This window comes from Ictalurus punctatus, chromosome 24, assembly GCF_001660625.3.
Source record: "Ictalurus punctatus breed USDA103 chromosome 24, Coco_2.0, whole genome shotgun sequence".
Lineage (NCBI taxonomy): Eukaryota > Metazoa > Chordata > Actinopteri > Siluriformes > Ictaluridae > Ictalurus > Ictalurus punctatus.
In genome coordinates, this window is record NC_030439.2 from 6,421,065 (window position 1) to 6,441,959 (window position 20,895).

The 20,895-nt window shown below is 42.7% G+C and overlaps 2 protein-coding genes across 4 annotated transcripts in view; one reads left to right on the plus strand and one right to left on the minus strand.

Annotated features, from left to right (window-relative positions):
• Positions 1–4,849: 4,849 nt before the first annotated feature.
• fscn1a (fascin actin-bundling protein 1a) lies at positions 4,850–12,629 on the plus strand. Its single transcript, XM_017455129.3, has 5 exons — positions 4,850–5,672; positions 8,413–8,569; positions 8,992–9,113; positions 10,214–10,381; positions 10,499–12,629. Exons 1-5 carry the CDS (start codon positions 4,850–4,852, stop codon positions 10,702–10,704), a joined length of 1,476 nt encoding a protein of 491 aa, XP_017310618.1. The 3' UTR covers positions 10,705–12,629.
• Positions 12,630–16,888: 4,259 nt separating this feature from the next.
• rnf216 (ring finger protein 216) overlaps positions 16,889–20,895 on the minus strand; it is a 29,545-nt gene continuing 25,538 nt past the window's right edge. For 2 of the 3 annotated variants that reach the window (XM_017454785.3, XM_017454786.3), the window contains exons 15-16: positions 18,461–18,536; positions 16,889–18,309 (exon numbers count right to left, since the gene is read on the minus strand). In XM_017454785.3, coding sequence (XP_017310274.3) covers positions 18,011–18,309; positions 18,461–18,536 — 375 coding nt within the window. In that variant the 3' untranslated portion in view covers positions 16,889–18,010. Of the gene's footprint in view, positions 18,310–18,399; positions 18,537–20,895 lie in introns of all 3 variants that reach the window. The other variant, XM_017454787.3, reaches the window with a different exon arrangement.

Below are 20,895 nucleotides of genomic sequence, written 5' to 3' on the forward strand. Positions count from 1 at the left end.
AAACACGTTAACCACTAAGTCACCGTGCCCCCCTTGTTAGTGACATAGAAAATGCTTTTCTCTTTCTTGATCACAATAATAGCTAGCTCATTTACTCTAGTAAACTAGCATTAGTTTGCTGAATCCTACAGTACAATAAGCTACTATAATGTTTACATTATAGCATTTGGCAGGCACCCTTATCCAGAGTGACTTACAAATTTCTCATTTTTATACAACTGAGCAGTTGAGGGTTGAGGGCCATGCTCAAGGGCCCAACAGTGGCAGCCTATCAGTGCTGGGATTTGAACTCAAAGTCCAACGTCTTAACGGCTGAGCTACCACTTGGCTAGTATATATACTATATATACAGCACACCACAAATGGGCAGCTATCAGATTTGACTACTTCACTACTCTTTTTCAAAATAAGCAGCAGCTGTATTTATTATAAACTTCTACCTATTATTTATTCATTTGCCTTTATTCAAGAATTGTTTTTATCTTAGTCATGGCTGCAATGGATCCAGAACTTATTCCGAGAACTCTGGGCATGAGGTTGGAGTACTCCCTGGATGGGACACACTCATTCACCCACAGGGACATTTTCACCTACTGGTATGTTTCTGGGAGGTAGGAGGAAACCGACATGGGCACTGAAAACATGTTTGCACCTACATGTAACAGCTAATGATAATATTATTCGAGGGTGTGATTATGAATAGTCATGACTAGCAGGTATAAAATATTCATAGACATATCTCAGGAATAATAGCAATGCATGAAAACAATACATCACATGTTAAAAGGAAGATGGCTACATTATATGGGTTACATTTTAAAGAAATAAAGTAACCACCTGGGTGAGAGATAACAGAACAAAACCAGCAAGCTACAGATTTCGCCTATCCTTACACACACAGTCATTTCTCTCTTTTTTTTTTGTATCTTCTTGTACTTCTTGATAATACTAATAGCAAAAAGTGCAGAAAGCTACAGTATGTACGATAACTAGATGCTGAGAATAAAAATAAATAGAAAAGTACACAACTAAACCACTGTGGTTATTTAGAAAAGAGTTATTTTTTATTATAATCATAGATATGCCCTATTATTTAAAGGTAAGCAGTTTTCTACGAAAGAAAGACTTTTTTCCTGCAGTACCGACAAATAGCTTATTTAAAGTTTGCATCGTAAAATGCTCTTGCTGTAATGTGACCCTCAAAATTTGACTGTGAACAGCACACGGTTATATTTAAAACCTCTGTGCTTTTCTCCAGATACTGCATGACATCTTTTTGCAGAATCGGTTTAATGTCAGTAAGTGTTAGGGGTTTCACACGCTTTACATCCGATTTGTTAATCCCACAGTGAACCGTATGATAAAACAAAGTTTGTCAGCTCCAACATACTCGCTGACTGAACGGCTGCCAGTATTATTTGGACGGAGACACTGTTTATTTGACTGTATCTTCCTGAACCATGCAATGCGTGTGTGCAGGCTGTGAATAGATCTTTGTGTAGAGGAACAGTTTGAGTTTTGTTTCCTCATGCTCCCACTCGCCAGTGAAGCCGCACTCATTTTAAAGTCAAAACTGCACATCCCACTAGCAATCCCTTCAACGGAGTGGGACTGTTGTGAGCTAAACGTTCAATATTTTGCTCATATGACTGCTAAAAATATAGCGCCTGACAGCATTATTGGCTTCCTAAATGACAGTTTAAATAACCAATTCACAAAATAACAAACTTTTCAAACAACAAGAGCGATTATTTATCTTTGTTAGAATTACCTTTTAAAATAATACAGTCCCTCCAGGATTGAGCAATTTTGCGATCGCGGAAAAGAACGCAAAATCAGGCAAACGCCACAATTTTACGGAATTACCCCAGATTTTCCTTAGATTTGGCCCAAGACACATCGTGCGACGTCATCACGACGTGTTTACCATCGAATATCACTGCGAAAGACCGTGCACAACTATTTCATGCGATTGCAATTTCGCCGATTCAAGTAGTGTTCCGGGGGAAAAAACTCCCCAGGTTGGGAAAACCAAATTTGGGAAAAAGCCGCAGCAAAATCAAGCATTTTTGGCCACAACAATCATAAAAAAAGACAACCTCTGTGAAATCCTGTTCGGACTGCGAATAGTATTTTCTGTCAAAAATATAACTGAAACAAATAAATTGTTCTTGTATAAACTGTTCTCTCAATGCTCAGCAACTTTTTTACCATGTCCTGTTTCCCTGGGGTATAATAGTCCAGAGCCTGGACTAGTATCTGTGTGGCCTGTTCGGTGAGGTAGGGTCTGATTTCCTTGATGTTGTACAGAAAGAACCTACAGGACCGTGCAGTTGTTGAGATGTGGTCTGTAAAGGTCAAGCTGTCATCAAGAATCACCCCAAGGTTCCTGGCCTTCCTGGTTGGCTTGAGTGTGGTTGAGCCGAGCTGTACAGTGAGGTTGTGGTTGATTGAAGGGTGTATCCTGGGATGACGAGAAGCTCAGATTTTGCCAAGTTGAGCTTAAGGTGGTGTTCCCTCATCCAGTCCGAGATGTCCGACAGGTAAGCAGAGATTCGTGTAGAGACGGACGGATCACCAGGCTGGAAGGACAAATAGAGCTGGGTGTCATCAGCATAGCAGTGGTATGAGAAGTCATGAGACCCAATCACCTGCCCCAGAGATGTAGCATAAAAAGAAAAGAGCAGTGTACCCAGAACTGACCCCTGAGGAACCCCAGTTGTGAGTTGCTGAGTTTCAGAAATACCTCCCCTCCATGATACCTTGAAGGATCTGTCTGAGAGATAGGAATCCACCCAGCGCAAAGCAGTTCCGGTGATGCCCAGTCTGGAGAGAATGAAAAACAAATCATTTTCAACACAAAAGAAAAAAAACACAAAGAAACAGACAAACAATCATTAAGCACAACATCTGTTTGAAAGCATTGCACAAGAGCATCTCACAAAACTTCACTCCCAAACTTCACCAAGCATCAAAAGTGGTATTGTGTCTTTTGGTGAAACGAGACTTTTTGTTCATGCACACCAACAGCATTTTTGGCAACACAATGTGACTGCATTTACAAGGAAAAGCACTGTATATACACATATCAGTGGTGCTTTGTAGCAGTTTTGTGGCAGCTGGTTCAGAGGCTTTGGATGGATGGCATACATTCATACATTAATTTCTATGTTAAATATTTTGTTTTGTACCAGATGCATCCTGACTGATGGCAGATGTTTCAGATGAGTGTTTCTGAGAGTGTTTCAAATCATAGCATCCATGAGACGTACATAATTCTGGTCAAGATAACACACAGCTTATACGTATTTTACCTTCGCATCAATTTTGGTTTGCCGAAATCACAACCACAATTTATGGCAGTCCATAGCGGCACGAGGGTACAGTGGGTGCTTCTGAGGTGAGTCCGTGTGAAATTTCGGATGTTCTCTCCTTTTCCTCTGGGTTCCCTTCCACCTCCAAAAACATGCCAGTAGGTCGTTTGGCTACATTAAAATGCCCCTAGGTGTGAATGAGTGTATGAGTGTGTGTGTGTGTGCGTATGCATGTCTATGGGCACCCACATGTGATGGACGGGAGTCCCATCCAGGGTGTATTAAAGCCTCATGCCTAGTGTTCTCCCAGTATAGGCTCTGGAACCAACCACAAGCCTGACCAGGATAAAGTGGTAACTGAAAGTGAACTAATGAATGAATTAATGATCACAATAATAGTACAATTTGCACTGGGGAGCAACACCGCACCACATTTGGTAAGTGTAAAAAGGAAGTGGACCTGAGCTTCGAGGGATTTCATCACTTGATAAATATGTAAATCATAGCACTGATAATAATAATACAGTTTCACACTGCTTCATAGAGAAATGCAGTCAAAACTGTATTGTTCCTTCTGGCTACATCCATCCATCCATCCATTTTCCGTACCGCTTATCCTACACAGAGTCGCGTGGAACCTGGAGTCTATCCCGGGGAACTCGGGGCACAAGGCAGGGGACACCCTGAACGGGGTGCCAACCCATTGCAGGGCACAATCGCACACACATTCACACATTGGCGCATCACGCAGGACACATTCGCACATTATTGACAATTTGGAAATGCCAATCAGCCTACAATGCATATTTAAGGAATGGGTGAGGAAACCAGAGTACCTGGAGGAAGCTCCAAAGCATGGGGAGAACATGCAAACTCCACATTCAAACCCCTAACCCCAGAGGTGCACGACAAACGTGGTAACCACTAAGCCACCATGCCCCCACAGGGTACATACATTTGGTCTTTAAAGAAAAGTGTAATTAATCTTTGCCTCAGGATTAAAATATATATATATATATATATATATTAATATTTTGATGCCAAAACACACAAACAAGTAATATAGAAACCATAAATGCCAGCCAATCATATAGTCAGTTAAATGAACCAACAGAAACAGATAGTTTGAATCTTTTCCACAATATCATTGCCAAATAAACCCAATCTAATAAAAGTGCATGAACTGATGAATGCAAATAACAGCACACATCTACTTTACCCCTGCTGTTAACATGTTACCTATAACAACTATTTCAATCTAATAGATAATCCTGCTGACAAAACAATACAGATGTGGGGAATTTTAGTGAAAGTGGGCGGGGCTGTGCGCCTGACATCACTCACGTGTATAAAAGCTTCAGCTGCGTGTGGACACGCGTGCTGTGAGTGGCGACGCTCCCCAAACAAAGAGTCAGGACATACACGCGCACACGCACGCGCATACGCACACGGGGATCACTGGTGCAGCAGCGGCACAGAAACACACACACACCTCTCCAGTGCAGTAGACACACTCTCCTCAACTTGCAGCCGACATGACGTCTAACGGAACCAGCGACATGCTGACCATCCAATTCGGACTCATCAACTGTGGAAACAAATATCTCACAGCTGAGACGTTCGGCTTTAAGATCAACGCCTCAGCCACGAGCATGAAGAAGAAGCAAATCTGGACGCTGGAGCAGGACAGTGATGACTCGAACGTGTTCTTCTTGAAGAGCCACCTGGGCCGCTACATCGCCGCCGACAAGGACGGCAACGTGACCGGAGACGCCGAGGTGCCGAGCGACGACTGCCGCTTCGTGGTGACGGCGCACGACGACGGCCGCTGGTCTCTGCAGTCCGAGCCGCACCGGCGCTACCTGGGCGGCACCGAGGACCGCATCTCGTGCTTCGCGCAGAGCTCGGGCCACGCGGAGAAATGGAGCGTGCACATCGCCATGCACCCGCAGCTCAACCTGTTCAGCGTGACGCGCAAGAGATACGCGCACTTGAGCGCCAAGGACGACGAGGTGGCCATCGACCGCGACGTTCCGTGGGGCGTAGACTCGCTCATCACACTCGTCTTTCATGAGCAGAAGTATCATCTGCAGACCTCGGACAACCGATTCCTCAGAAACGATGGCACGCTGGCGCAGAAGCCCGACAAGAGCACCGGCTACACGCTGGAGTTCCGCTCCGGGAAGGTAGCGTTCCGGGACGGAGTGGGGAAATACCTGGCCCCATCCGGACCCAGTGGCACCATGAAGTCCGGCAAGAGTACCAAAGTGGGCAAAGACGAGCTGTTCGTCCTGGAGCAGAGCCACCCTCAAGTAGTGCTCACCGCTGCTAACGACAGGAATGTGTCCACCAGGCAAGGTAGGGTGGACGTCTCACTGGTTTTCCCATCAGGCTCTGTAAATGTCTGGTCCATTTATTTCCCAGTTACCCATCAGAAATACCCACTGGCCAGAATGCATGATTCATCAGAATGCTCTATTATTATTAGCCAGCTTTAACTTCTACAAATAATGTGTATATATAGATATATCTCATCCTGAATCCCTTATGATTACATATCATTCCGTTCTTAATTATAGAGCCTGTATTTCATGGTTTGTGGTCCCTGTGTGGCTGTGGATAAAACTAATGGGTGACTCTGCCAAAGAAAAGGGAAAAACTGTAGCTTGCAAAGTTCATTTGTAATGCTCACATCCATAGCTCTTTAAAAATGCTCATGCATCGCGAAAACGTTCCTTCTCGCTCTTTTTAGTGATGGGTTGGACTGCTGCACAGCAGCATCCATTTTGTCTTTCCTCTTTTCCTCTCTTTCTGAGCCTGCCTGTGAATATTGAGATGGCAGGCAGAGAATCCGAGCCTGAAAATAATCTGCTGGCCCGCGTCAGCACTGAGGCTTGCCCGTTTCTCATGGAATTCCACAAGTGCTGCATTGTGGAGGATCCAGTTTGTGGTAATTAAATTAAGAGCGAAAGAAGCCATTACAGTCCACTCTAGGAGGAATAAGTCGGCTGGAGCGAGGCTGAAATAATGGATTTGATTGTTGTTGAAATATGAAGAGATGTCATAATGTTTGGATGTGATGACCTGGCCCCTCCCCCTACACGTCAGCTTATTTTAGGGACGATGGACAGGGTTGTGAGGGGTGTTGGTGGGTGCAGGGCATACTGTACTATGTCAGGAACCTAGATTTCTGGTCTCAGGCCTGGTGGCATGGAAGCAAGCCAGAGCCAAAAGCAAGCCTAATGCGCATGGTCTCCGCATGACAGAATAGACGAGGTCGCCTTTGTTTTTTGAGGGGGGTCTTGGATTCTTTTATGCTGGTGATGTGAGGGACTGCTATGGCGTTGTGCTTCTTCATGATTTAGATGTATTGCCATAAGCATCTGGCTTGAATTAGGATCTTCATCTTGTAAAAAGTCTTCCCTGATTAGAATGCTTCACGGCCTACTTGAATGTGACCTTTGCTAATAATTTAACTTGTCAAGTGTGTTAAAGTTGTTTAGTCACCATGTTCAGTGGCGTTTCAGTTCTTTCTTTGTCTGCCGTCTGCAGATTTGTGTTCGGAGGAGGCTGAGATTTTCTTCCTTAGGCATGTGGAGGGTGGTGTGGTTGAGTTGAGCGAGAACAAAGGCCGTGTGATCTGGCCTTGGCTGCCTGTGCACCCCAGCTGCTCGACCTCGTAGGCAGCCATGTTCTTCAGGACAATGGCGCCTGCCTGGAAGAGCAGCTGTCCGTCATAGAAAACCAGTGAGTTGCTTAAGCAAGCTGTCATTCAGCTCATCTTTCTGTTTAAAACATTAGATTTCCCTCTTCCACGTCCTGCTGTTCTTCTCTTTCGGTGCCATGCGGATCAGTGTACCGATCCACCACGAATGCGGAAATGATTTCCTGCCTGCTTTTGTTCTGCCATGTTGATAACATCTGCAGCACAGTTCACACTGCTGACAATACAAATGTTCAGCTGAGTTAAGATTTTTAACTCTTGTGAATTTCTTCGCAATAGCCTCCTCCCTGTGTTAACATTATTATCCCAACATTCCCTCCTATTGTGTAACAGCAAACGTCCTAGTGGTATCTGAAGCCATCCCTTTGAGGTCTGATTGAATAGCAGCCTAGCTCCCCTGCTCCAGTTGCCATGGTGTGGATGGATCAACTGGGCATCTGTGAGACTGTGTGTGTTGGGGGGTAGGGATATGTCAGTCAGTGGCTTATAAAAAATTGCTGCAGAGGAAGTTAGCTGCTTGGGTCCCTAAAAATGATGAAGAACATATTCCCTTTGGTCAGTCTGTGTTTTAAAGCAGGGTTCTCCATAAAGAATTTTTTTTTTTTTTTTTTTCCACTCGCAACCATGTGGTTCTCATCGTGGTCGTTTATTTTCCTTGCTCGTTCAGGCTTGCGTATTTCAGTCGAAATTCAATCTTGCTTTCCAGAGGCCAGGCGTCTGTTCTACTTTTACCATTGCGTGGATCGAGGTGGTTGTTGAAGCAGGAAAAGATTACTAAAGAAGACCTAGCCTTGAAAAAAAATGATAAAGTATCCTGACTGTAAATAAATTGTCATCATTTTTACTGTTTACCCAAAAGATCTTTTATTTATTTATTTATTTATTTATTTATTTATTTATTTTTATGTGGGGGTTCTGCAGTGATCGCATGACTCATTGTGTAGCTATTGTGTTCATAATTGCACTGTAAGGATTTAGGAGATGTCTGTGTATATAACTGGTGGTCTGCTTTTCCTTGGCTTTTGTAAACCGGATGCATTCTGGTAGACTGAGTCACAACTGTTCTGCCAAGATGCTCAGCGGGAGACGTGATGGTCCACAGTTACAGAAAAGATTAACTCCTTTTAACGTGTACAGGTCCGTATGCGCGCCTGTGCATTTGGGAGTAAGACAAAGATCTTGTTGATTTACTCGCTGTAAATAAGGAAACCGTCACTGATCTCGGAGATCGGCTTTTTGTCCCCGACACATTCTGCTCGTTTACATGTGATAACCAGACCAAAGATACGTTTTCCTCCTCTTGCTGATGATAAGAAAAGACTTCTGATTATCCTGATAATGAGACTTGCAGTGTTCTGCTTATCCCTCTTTCAGGAATGGACCTGTCCGCCAACCAGGACGAAGAGAGCGATCAAGAGACCTTTCAGATGGAGATCAGTAAAGATACAAAGAAGTGCGCTTTCAGGACCTGCACTGGAAAATACTGGACACTCACTGCTAATGGTGGACTGCAGTGTACCGCTTCCACCAAGTAAGTCTTGGTCAAAAACTTCATGGCATTGGTCTATGTAACTAATGACATTCTGTTCCTGTTGAAGGCTAAGTAAACATTACAGGGGCCATAGTACTGGGCAGAATGTTTCTCCTAAAGCTATGTCCTTCCCTCTAGGGAAATCTCTTGTTTTTCTACCATTGACTTGTGTCTGTTTGGGGAAAAAAACCCTCCACTATTATGTAGCACGAATGTACAGTGTGTGTGTGGGGTCAGTAAGGATTAGCTAGGGTGTAAGGATGGTTGGTGAATGCCAAGGAAAAGGTCTACACACTGCCGCTTTGGCTCTGCATGCAGAAATGTAGGATGGTGCTGGAATTGGTCAGCAGATATTTGACAGGGAAAGAGGTGCTCTGGAGGATCACTTTTATAATCTGTCTCATAATTTTCCTTGCAATCAGGACTGCCAACTGCTATTTCGATATCGAATGGCGAGGCAAGAAAATTACCCTCCGTGCCTCCAATGGAAAATACGTGGCAGCCAAAAAGAACGGGCAGCTGGCTGCCAGCATCGATTCTGCAGGTGAGTTCTGGCCTTCAGCACATTTCTGTAGAATTCCAAATATGGACATGCTCACAAAAAAAGTTCCTAAATCCTCTCTACCTGTGGCCGGTTTATGAATCACTAATTATCTTAGTCGTGAGCACATGAATGGGGACATCGACTCGACCTCGAGAATGCAATCAAATATCCTTCAATGGTGGAATACAAGCAATAAACATGGCAGGTTAAATCATTACTGATGGTAACTTGCTGATAAAGTGGAAATTCTGTGCTTACTAACAAAGCAAGTTCATACACCCTTCCTTCTCTTCTTCCTTCCTTCTTTCATTCCTTACTTTTTCTTCCTTCTCTTCTTCCTTCATTCTCTTCTCTCCTTCCTTCATTCTCTTCTCTCCTTCCTTCATTCTCTTCTCTCCTTCCTTCATTCTCTTCTCTCCTTCCTTCATTCGCTTCTCTTCTTCCTTCATTCGCTTCTCTTCTTCCTTCATTCGCTTCTTCCTTCCTTCATTCGCTTCTCTCCTTCCTTCATTCGCTTCTCTCCTTCCTTCATTCGCTTCTCTCCTTCCTTCATTCTCTTCTCCTTCCTTCATTCGCTTCTCTCCTTCCTTCATTCTCTTCTTCTTCCTTCATTCTCTTCTCTTCTTCTTCCTTCATTCGCTTCTTCCTTTCTTCATTCTCTTCTCTTCTTCCTTTCTTCCTTCTTTCTCTTCCTTTCATTTTCTTCTCTTCTTCCTTCCTTCATTCTCTTCTTCCTTTCTTCCTTCCTTCTCTTCTCTCCTCTCCTTCCTTCCTTCATTCTCTTCTCTTCTCTTCTTCCTTTCTTTCTTCTGTTGATAATGTTAACACTGGTTAACAACATTTCTTTTCTTAGTTTTTTTTTTTTTTTTTTTTTTTTCTCTTGGTCAGTTTCAGGATGGAATTTAAGATCCAAGCCTTTTATAAATCAGAACGGCGTGTAAATGGGACGCCAGGCCCTTATTTGAATTTCGTTGGTAAATTGGACTCTCTGCTAGTTCTCTTTCAGCATAGTTCCTCTTTGATCTAACTGATCTGAAATGATTAGAAGGCTGTTCAGTGTAACCATATTTGCCATGTTCATGTACCTTATTTCCCTGTAGGAGAGTCTGAGGAGTTCCTGATGAAGCTGATCAACAGGCCCATCATTGTGCTGAGGGGAGAGCACGGCTTCATCGGCTGCAGGAAGGTCACTGGGACTCTGGACTCCAACCGATCCTCTTACGATGTCTTTGGCCTGGAGTTCCGCAATGGGGCCTACAGTCTCCAAGGTGAGTAGGCTTCTCCACTTGGTACATATGGCTCGGGATTCTCCAAAAATCAACAATCGGTAACGGCGCATAAAATGATTTTTAAAAAGTCTTCTGATGACTTCTGTCTCTGATCAGATTCCACTGGGAAATACTGGATGATCGGGAGTGAGTCTTCAGTTGTGAGCAGCAGCGATACCCCAGTCGACTTCTTCCTGGAGTTCTGCGACTACAACAAGGTGGCCATCAAGTCGAGTGAAGGGAAGTACCTGAAAGGAGACCATGCTGGTGTTCTGAAGGCCAATGCTGATGACCTGGACAGCTCCACTATGTGGGAGTATTAGAAGCACTCAAGTGACCACCATTTATTTTTTATTATTATTTTTTTTTCTTTCTTTTTTTTAATTTTTTTTATTCTACATATTAAATGATTTTTTTTTTCACCATGAGCACAAATGGGTAGGAGAGTAAAATGAAGATCTGAGAGTTTAAGTGGTTTTGGTGGTTTAAATAGACTCCAACGATGAAGACTCGCGTTAAAATAAGCATATTCATACTCCAGCATTCTGGTGCCATGGAACTCTAGCAGTGTTATGCAGATTTCATAGGCCGAAACTCAATGGGTGTCAGCGCTAAATTTCTAGGGGCTTTATCCGGTCCCCAAATTTCGTATACTGCGGTAAAGTCTTGTGGTTTTGTTAAACGATTTGACTGGAATTCAAATTTGATACAGAGTCTGAGGAGAAGTGTGTAACCCGGTGTTCTCACAGGTTCGCTGGATCTCCTCAGAGACAAATGTTGGGTGGGATTTTTCGTGATCCCTTTCCTTGTCTTTGCACAGTTCTGTAAGAGCCTTTCTCTTTCAATATGTAGTGTTTTTAGGAGAATGTTGTTTACCGATGCCTTGACAAACCCTGTGAGAATTAGCTTTTTGTTCATTACCCTTCTCTATAATATTGCCAAGTGTTAGAATCCCATTGACCAGAAGACTAACGGCAATATTTACTGGTAGTTGTATGAATGTTGTTTGTATGACTGTCCTGCCATACACGGTTATAAAGTGTGTCCTTTAACCACTGGAATGTCCTGTTCTTGGCACTGAAGACGACGCTGACCAGTTCTGTTTTTTTTTTTATTTTTATTTCTTTTCCCTTTTTATTTTTTATTTTATTTTTTGGAAGTATGGCTATGTTCTTGTGTGTAATACAGTACGTATTGGATCTTTGCTTGTGCCATTACAATTTCATTTCCCTGTAAAAGAAAACTGTGAAGAGAGGCCTAATACGGCCCTTCATCTCAACTCTGGTTACGCATTCTGATGCCAATACGAGGGAAAAGTGTTCAGTGAATTACTGCATCTGAAGGGTCAATTGTTGTTAGTGTTGTTTAGATACGCGGCTGATCTTTCTGATCTGTTCGATCGGGTATGTTGTTGCAGGTTCAACACTATATTTATGGTAAATTAAGACCTACCTTGATGGGTCCAAGTGGAAGGGTCTGTGTTCACTGCACACGTAGAACCAGCATTGTAATGAATCTGGAAAATATAACAACTGTTAAACTGGAAAAATAACACACGACTGTTCGGTTCTGTTTGAATTTAAAAGGCACAGACATTATCATGTACCTTTATCTATAATTTGAGAAATAAAGCTTAAGAATAAGCATCTACACAAAATATAAATATATAATATATCAAATGTTTATTATAAATTATAACTAGAGATAGCACCACTCACGAATTAGGGGCGGGACTTGACCGAAACCTCCTGATTTGACAGTTATTTGGCTACCGATTAAATTCTGTGATTATTGTGATTAAAACTTGCTAACATTTCTTACTGAAGATGCTCTTGCTAATAGGCTACAGAGTAGGCATAGCGTTTGCGTAGATCTTGTTGATCCTTTCTAATTGAAGGGATACTGGCGGTGTTCTCAGGTGTGCCTCAAACCAGTGAGGATGGTGCAACTGCATAAACACCATATGTTTCATTAATCAAAACTAGTAATGTACAATTAATTAGTACAGAAATCATATAATCTATCCTTACATTAGCTTCTGTGGTTACTGAGACCACACTTGCATACAAGGGAGTGGTAATGACTGTGCCTTATGGTCATACTGGAAAAACACAACATTCCACATCTATACTTTGTAAAACTTTACTGATTTCCTTTTTTTTAATATTATTTTGATATTATTGTTGCTTTTCTTCATGTGCCATGGGTACAAAAAAAAAAAAATACGATAAATTGGATTATGAAACTCTTCCTGTGGATTTGTCATTTGTTCTGATTGCATGCACAAAGTTCCAGAAACTCATAATACGGTGAAAATTCTGCACATCACAAAACGTTATACCTATTAAGAAAGGTAGAACCATTTAAAGGGCACGAGGAACTGGGGTCTATTTTTGTGTAGATTGTGCACTGGAGCTCATAGTGGCTTAATCTGACAGCTGTTCTTGAACTACCTCTAACTTCACTGATGTATGACTGGACCTTCCTGAGTTTATTTTGGAAATCTATCCCCTGAAGCTAAGGGGCAGTGAGAGGGAAGTGTTTCTACAGGACTGAGATTGCTCTTGAGAGCAGGGTTGTTTTTTTTTTGTTGCTTTCCTGGCCCACTGTTCTGCTCATCAATGAAGCCTTTGTGTTGCTGTATTGCTGGAGCAGTGGTGGTTTGGCTTGTGGTTTGCAAGCTCATCGATCATATTTGGCAAGGGATTCAAATTTATGACCAACTAATCACAGACTGTTATATAGTACATTTACAACAACAATCATTTGAATTGACAGCAGATATCGACTGTCCATACTGACTTTTGGAAACTTTAGGACTGTTTGGTTGAACTCGGAGACGTTTCTGTCCACGCGACCTCTTCCCCTCCTCCACTTGGGAGACGCCTAACCCAATAAAGAAACACTCACCCGAGCAGGCCTTTAATCTGCTTTACTTTGCGTCGAGGCCAAAAAAAACAGGCCGAGAAACGTTAGCGAGGTTCATCACCAGAGCTCCCGGTGGCCCATGCGACATGTGCGCCATACATTTAGAGTGCTTAATGGATATTGAGCTCATTAAGAAATTGATTTAGGCAAAAACAGCACACGTGAGTGACTTTTCACGTGAACATTCATGCATATTTAGAATCTTAACTTAAAACTACTTGTGCAAACTAATCGTACTTTCTCACTCAACCTCAACAAGCACACTTCTCTGGACTGTAGTACAATTTTCTGGACTTCCTACATGAATAATTATGAAAGAAAGACACTGTTGAAGTTTAGTCTTTGGATGGCTATAACAGGTTGATTTAAAAATGGGCATGAAGAAGTGTTCCCAAAAGCTTATAGTACCTAAACGAAATCTCAGAACTTCATTAAATTAGGTATGCACATGCATCTTATGATTCTAAAGAAGCACACAAAACTCTATAGCGCTCGGGCAACAGGTAGCACTTTAACAGTTATAAATGTTAATAATAAAAACGGGGTACACAGTGGCTTAGTGGTTAGCACGTTCGCCTCACACCTCCAGGGTTGGGGGTTCGATTCCCACCGTGGCCCTGTGTGTGCGGAGCTTGCATGTTCTCCCCGTGCTGCGGGGGTTTCCTCCATCAGTCCAAAGACATGCATTGACATGTCCAAAAGTGTCCGTAGTGTATGAATGGGTGTGTGAGTGTGTATGTGATTGTGCCCTGCGATGGATTGGCACCCTGTCCAGGGTGTACCCCGCCTTGTGCCCGATGCTCCCTGGGATAGACTGAGATAGACTTTCCCCGTGACCCTGAAAAGGATAAAGTGGTATAGATGGATGGATGGATAATAAAAATGTATCGTGATAGTAAATGACCTGGAATAGCTGAAAACTGTCTTGAAGTGCTTACCCACTTGCTAAATAATACATAATATCTTTTTGAACCCCAACAATTGCTGCTCGCGATATATTTATAATTAAAATGTCTGACATTATGTTCAGGCTGTAATCTTATCACGTGCACGCTAGAATATACTCTGGTAACTGATTATAGATGTGGTCACAATAAAGCCAGACAGTATCTGGGTGGAGCAGCTCCTGAAAAGAAAAGAAAAGAAAAAAAAAACACCTCGAAAGGGTTAAATAATCTTCAGGCAGGCTGCCATCATAGACTAAGGTTTCCATGGAAACCAAGAGTGTGTCACTTGAAGAGGCTGGTGTATGTGTGTGTGTGTGGAAAGAGAGACAGATGCAGGATCTAGTATTCAAGAAAGAATGGGGGTGGTCAGTTGTTGGAAACAGACATCTCAGTAATTACTTAAATCAGATCCAGGCATTGTCCTAAGGCCGAAGTGAACGGCAAAGCCTGAACATGACTTCACTACAGTCTGTCTGATACAAGGTTACAGGCCTTTAATTAGTGTAAATCAGAGTGCAGGCGGAGTTCAGATGTATGCTGTATTTTTTGGGGTTGGATTTACATGATCTAACTAAAGCAAGGAAGTACAGCACATACTTTAGATTTATAGCAGTTTATATTGTGCTACTAGTGTTGGGGGGGGGGGGGGGGGGGGGCAGTGAGGTCCAACAGGAAGGGAGGAATGTTGATACGCTGTCTATGAACTCAACAAACTCTGAAAGGTTATCACCGGGTTGACAAAGTTACTCCATTATGCAGGACCATTTCCAAAACAACACAATCAGAACGTTTCAATGCACCAGCAGGAAAACTTCCAAAATGGCATGACAAAAAAAAAAGTAGGAAAACAGTTTTAACGTGGCGTGTACTGATAGCCTGGGGGCATGTGTCGAAAATAGCAGCCTAGTGTTTATACTGTCCTCTTCACAGTGCTTCTGGGTCAAAGGAGATTGTTCATCTAATGACCCCGTAAGAAATGGGCAGCAGCTGCACTGATCACATGTCCGACCCCAGGAAGTTAATCAAAGAGCTTCGTGCTACATCTGACCACCCCCTGAGGCGCTGCGATGGTGGATCAGGAGCCTCTTATGACCGTTAGTGCTTGTACTATAACAGTCCAGAGTAGGCAGACGTCTCCATAATAGACAGCTTTATCTTGCCAAAGCATCATTAGGAAAGCATATGATGGCCACAAATAGAGTCACATTGGCCATGTGTGCTGGCACAGGAAGATGTGTGTGTGAGAGGGGGGCTCTGAAGCATTACTGTCCTGTATATGTCACATAAAGGAATACACTAACTGAAAACATGGCTACTCAGAAGAATGCAATAGGAATGTTTATAAAAAAAAAAAAAAATTAAAAAAAAATAAAAAGCAGCTAAGCACCGCCTTTTGGTTTCCTATTTTTTTTTTTTTTTTTTTTTTTTTTTTAAATGCAGTTACACAATAGCTCTGCACTCATATTTTTCCCTGATGTTAAACTTTCCACACTTCCATTAAAGAAGAAAACATACATCTCATACATGCTTGAGGAAGACAGAGCAGTAACAACAAGCCATACAAACATTAACCGGAGTTCATAAAACAACAGGCACATGCCTTTAACGCTGAGGAACGGCGCTCATAAACTGCACACTTCTACAAGCCAAGACACAATCACTTAAAAGAGCAAAAAGGCTCGCAGAAGGAAAGGCAGGGCTCTGGTTTCAGGAGGTTCTCAGGCTGTGAGCAAGCTGCCAAGCTTAAGACCCTCCGTACCTGCAGGCGAGACCTTGTGACCTGGCGAACAGATGGAAGACAGAGTCTCAAACTGAGCCACCTCATGGTTACAATCAATCCAAGCTCCAGGTTCGACTTTAATCAGATTGAGCGACCTCATCATGACGGCCTCGGTGTGTACCAGGGGTTTACCAGATACCACGTCTGCATTCTACCGCCTGTTACTTCATATATTATGCTGGAAAGCATTAAAATATTCATTAACAAAGCTATAAACGTACTCCGCTACAGACAAAACAAATATAAGCTGTAGTGCTAAAACTATCATTGTTGTTGTTTTTTCCCCCCAAACTTAAAAAGTCACAATGAGACAAAAATGTAGTTGATATTTAGTTTGATTTTGTACTTGTTCCGGCAATCCATAGAAAAATAATCAAAACCCTATAGCACATTACATACATGGGTTCTATACCTAAATAGTGCTGCTATATGTACAACATTCACAATTCGGCCATAAAATAAAAATAAAAAAGATATAATAATAAAAAAAACTATATAAAACTATGAAAAATTGTCTTTATTGTTTAACCTAAGAGGGTTAAGGGGTATAAATACGAGGTAACATAGGTTAAATTCCCTTAGTCATTCATAACAATGGGTAAGACCAAGGAATATAGCTGTGATGTGCGCAAAAGGTCAGATACATATTCTGCTCTTATACCACAGCACTGCTGAAGATGGGTCAGATGATGTTGAATTGCTTTGTTTTATATAAACAGCACTGTCTTTTATATCACAGTCAGCAAGTCTTCCACCACGGGAGAGTCTTCATGGCTTCTTTGTAACACGGCAAGCTGTGTTTTTTGGTCTTATTAACTTCAAGAAAGAAAGAAAAAACAAAAACAGCGAGGCTGGTGAGGGAAGGATCGTTTATAGCCGTTAGATCACAAGTGATAACAGGAACCAAGTTGTTTTGCAGATGCGCCACAACATTAACAGTAGCTAGAACTGGCTGAAAAAGCATGGTGTGTTGTTCATTAACAAATAAAAGCAAAATGTGAGAAGTCGCTGTGGTATAAGAGGAATGAAACACTTCAGGATGTGCAGCTGTTAGAAAATATGAAACTTTCGGATGGTATCGAGGGTCATCGCACCACCCCGCTGTCGATGTTATTCATACAGCACGCCCCGTCGTGTTTCATTCCGTACATTGTGAAAAAAAGGCAACTCCGTTTCTTCCGTGAAATACAGCAAAGAAAGGAAGTTCAGACCAACATGCAAAAAAATATTTCACAGAAACTAAAGAGGAACAGTGTAGGACTAGATTCATACCGAGGATTCAGATGAAGTTTGGCAGGAAGAGATCGGTGGAAAATGAGCATGAGGAAGGAAAAGAGCTGCGACAGTCAAAGTGGCTGTTATCATGTTACCAGTTTTGATTCGTAAATGGACGCACGGGCCAAAGTTCAACAAAACAACAAAGCAGAAAATCAGGTTTTTTTTGTTGTTGTTTTTTTTAAAAAAAAAAAAAAAAGCTCTAAAGCTTACAACATTGATAATCCTAAACGATGACAAGCCCTAAAAACCCATCATTAAGAAATAACTAGTGGCTGTACCTTTTTATTTCAGGTTATGCTCAAAGCCTGCTTTTTCACAACCGGCTTCACGAAATTCTTATAAAAAAAAACAAAAACAAAACAAAACAAAGAAAAACCAAATCTACAAACAGAAAGTCCACCCAATATATCTTTATTCAAATGAAAACTGCTGGACAGATTATTTTGTGTGCATGAGCATTCAGTGATTTGCCTGAAAAATAAGGAAAAGAAATAGACTGAAGCAAGCTGAGTAAGTTTTCCCCCTGCAGTTTTTCCACACTCTAGGGAAAAGAAAAAAAAAAAAAAAACTCTCTGAAAACAATTTAATTAAAAAAAATAAAAGGTAAAAAGAGTGAGGGGCTGAGGTTATAAGATACTAGAGTCTGGGGCAACAACACGTTTTAGTCCAACTGTAGTTCTCACTATCACATGCTGTTCAGAGAGGCCTAAAGAAGCGATGTGGCGGGCCGTAGTGCATAGGCATGTTGAAATCAAAGTTGGCGTTGGGAACGTTGTAGTTAAGAGGGGGCAGGTTGGGCAGCTGGGGCACGTAGGGAGCAGCGACGGGCGGCAAGAAGAGCCGCTGGTGGCCGGGCAGTAGCACCTGAGGGAGGAACAGAGGGGGGCGGACGGCCTGTGGAGCAGCGTTGGGGGCTGGGGCTGGAGCCAGGTCCGCCCGTGTCCTCTTTGGAGGGTTGGGGTCAGGAGGAGGACCCACTCTTTTACCTGCCGAATCTGAAGGAGAGCAACATGTTGAGTAATTACTCGTTATTCGGGCTCTGCCGTTCAAAACAAACAAACAAACAAAAAACATGCAACACATACGTATGAGAAAGACTGAACACAGAAAGGAGGCGGCCGTGGGTTTGTGTGAAAAAGCCATCACCTGACTGACTGTTCTTTTTGTTCAGTTCAGCTTCACCTTCTTTCTGGATCTCCTGGATGATTCGCTCATCATCTTGCTAAAGAGAGAGAAAGAGAAGAACAGAGAGAAGATTGAGACAATGAGCGGTGCCTTGCAGAACACGAGCACGCTCAGTACTGAAGATTAAAGGATAGAACGAGTCTCAGGTTTTGTTAAACACAAACAGGAACACAACCTGGTGATAAACCTGGGGTGCGTCATTTGGGCAAACAAAAAGCCACAACACCACAACCACGTGACTAACACGTTCACTCGATATGACCTGTAACATTAAAGTGAGACTGTGTGGGACAAGCACGCGGCAAAAAATAAAGGAGATTCTGAACAGAAATCAGATGATCAGATGGAGTCGTAGCCAGAATGGATCAACACTGCAGCTGGGTGTAGATCAACCAAGCACCAGACCCAAATTCAGCATCAGCTCCCCCCATAACTGCATCCGACTCTTATTTCAGCTTCTGAATCTTGAATGCCGCAATCTGCATGTCTGTGTGCACACAGTTCTGTACACCGGGTTCACATCAAATGTTTCCAATCTGCAACACTGGGCTTCTTGGATCAACATAGAACAACGTACAACATACCAAGTTACTAGAAAGTTGTGTCTCAAGAAATTCAAAACACATGAGGAAGCAACCTTGAGAGGAACCAGACTCAAAAGAGAACCTCTCGTGGCTGACAAACAGTATTAAGTGTGTTTACAGGGCTTTCAGTATGAGCACTCTGCGAATCTTTATTACAGCAGAAGTCCTTCGTTAGATGGTTCAAATCTACAGTATCCAAGTGAGGTTCGCCACTGGAGCAAGGGTGAGAGTTAAGCAAAAACTGGTTCATGGGAAGTACAGTTTTAAGAAAGCAGCAGAAAGAGAGTCAAAGTGCAGAAAGCTTCAAACAGAAGCAGAAGTAGAGCTTCAGGATCCACTTCTTGTGAAAGTAGTGAAACCAACCAGAACAGCCAGAAACCTTGAGGTGACTTTCGATGAACACTTGACCTTTACAGACCACATTTCAACAACTGCACGGTCCTGTTGCTTCATTCGGTACAACATCAAGGAAATCAGACCCTACCTCACCGAAAAGGCCACACAGCTACTAGTCCAGGCTCAAAACTGGACTACTGCAGCGCACTACTCTCGGGCGTCAAACCCCTTCAGATGATTCAGAATGCAGCAGCACGCCTCGTCTTCAACCGGCCCAAGAGAACCCATGTCACACCCCTCTTCATCTCCCTCCACTGGCTTCCTGTAGCCGCCCGCATCAAATTCAAGGCCTTGATGCTCACGTACAAGACCTTATCTGGAACAGCACGCCCCTACCTCAACACTCTCCTGAAGCGTTCCCTCACGCGATCTGCGATCGGTTAACGACCGACGCTTAGTAGTTCCTACTCAGCGTGGCTCAACGCCCCTTATGAGAACCTTCACACTAACCGTCCCTCAGTGGTGGAATGAACCTCCAACCTCAATCCGGACCGCAGAATCCGTCACTATCTTCAAAAAACAACTAAAGCCCCACCTAACTAACCCCTAACGTGTCCCCAACCCCTCTCCCCCACACTTCTGCACTTACTCGGGTTCTTACACCTCTACTCTGCTCACTCAATCTCTAGAACTCAATTCAAAATCTTGTACAGTAGCACTACTTGTATTGTTCTCCGCTTTGCTCGTATTTCCTCATCCGTAAGTCGCTTTGGATAAAAGTGTCTGCTAAATGAATGAATGTCAAACGTAAACCTAAGCAGCTCTTCGCCATGTTTACAAAGAAAACACGCCAGACATTCGAGTAAACGTCTACAGTACTACACATTATATAACTTAGCTAGCGTTTGAAGACAAGTTGAATAATCAGACGTATAAGAATCCCTGGATATGAAGAACTGACCAGAGAAGCTTATGTAGACTCTCCAAACTAACTTTTTATCCTCGTTCATGGTAATAAATAAGACACTTTATAAACATAAACCTGTGGTCAGTTTTCATTCTACTGAGGAACTTGGTACAAGAACGGTCTGATGATATGAATAATCCAGGAGTAAACTGTTTGTGGTAATTGGGTAGCTCTGATTTGCAGACGGAGCTCCGACTGGATCTGAGATGATCCTTTACACAGGCAGATTATAGCTACAATGTTAATGTGCACAGACCTCTGCACTCTCAGAGATCAGCGCCGAGGATGAATTACACAGCGTGTTTGATTATTGTCATAGAAGAGCCACTAGTCAGGACTTAAACGAGCTCTAATGTATACACAGTTCCGTTATATGAGCATTGGGTATATATTATATATAAATAACCAGTTCAAGCTGGAACAAGCTGCACCTGTATCCAGAAATGTTTATTCAAAAGTTCAACCACTTTGGTGCAATAAGTAAAGCCTCGTGGCGGTTGTGCATCATG

Coding starts and splice junctions, on each gene's coding strand:
- fscn1a (XM_017455129.3), top strand. CDS start 4,850: ATGACGTCTAACGGAACCAGCGACATGCTGACCATCCAATTCGGACTC. Junction 5,673..8,412: donor GAATGTGTCCACCAGGCAAG/GTAGGGTGGACG, acceptor TCCCTCTTTCAG/GAATGGACCTGTCCGCCAAC. Junction 10,382..10,498: donor TGGGGCCTACAGTCTCCAAG/GTGAGTAGGCTT, acceptor GTCTCTGATCAG/ATTCCACTGGGAAATACTGG.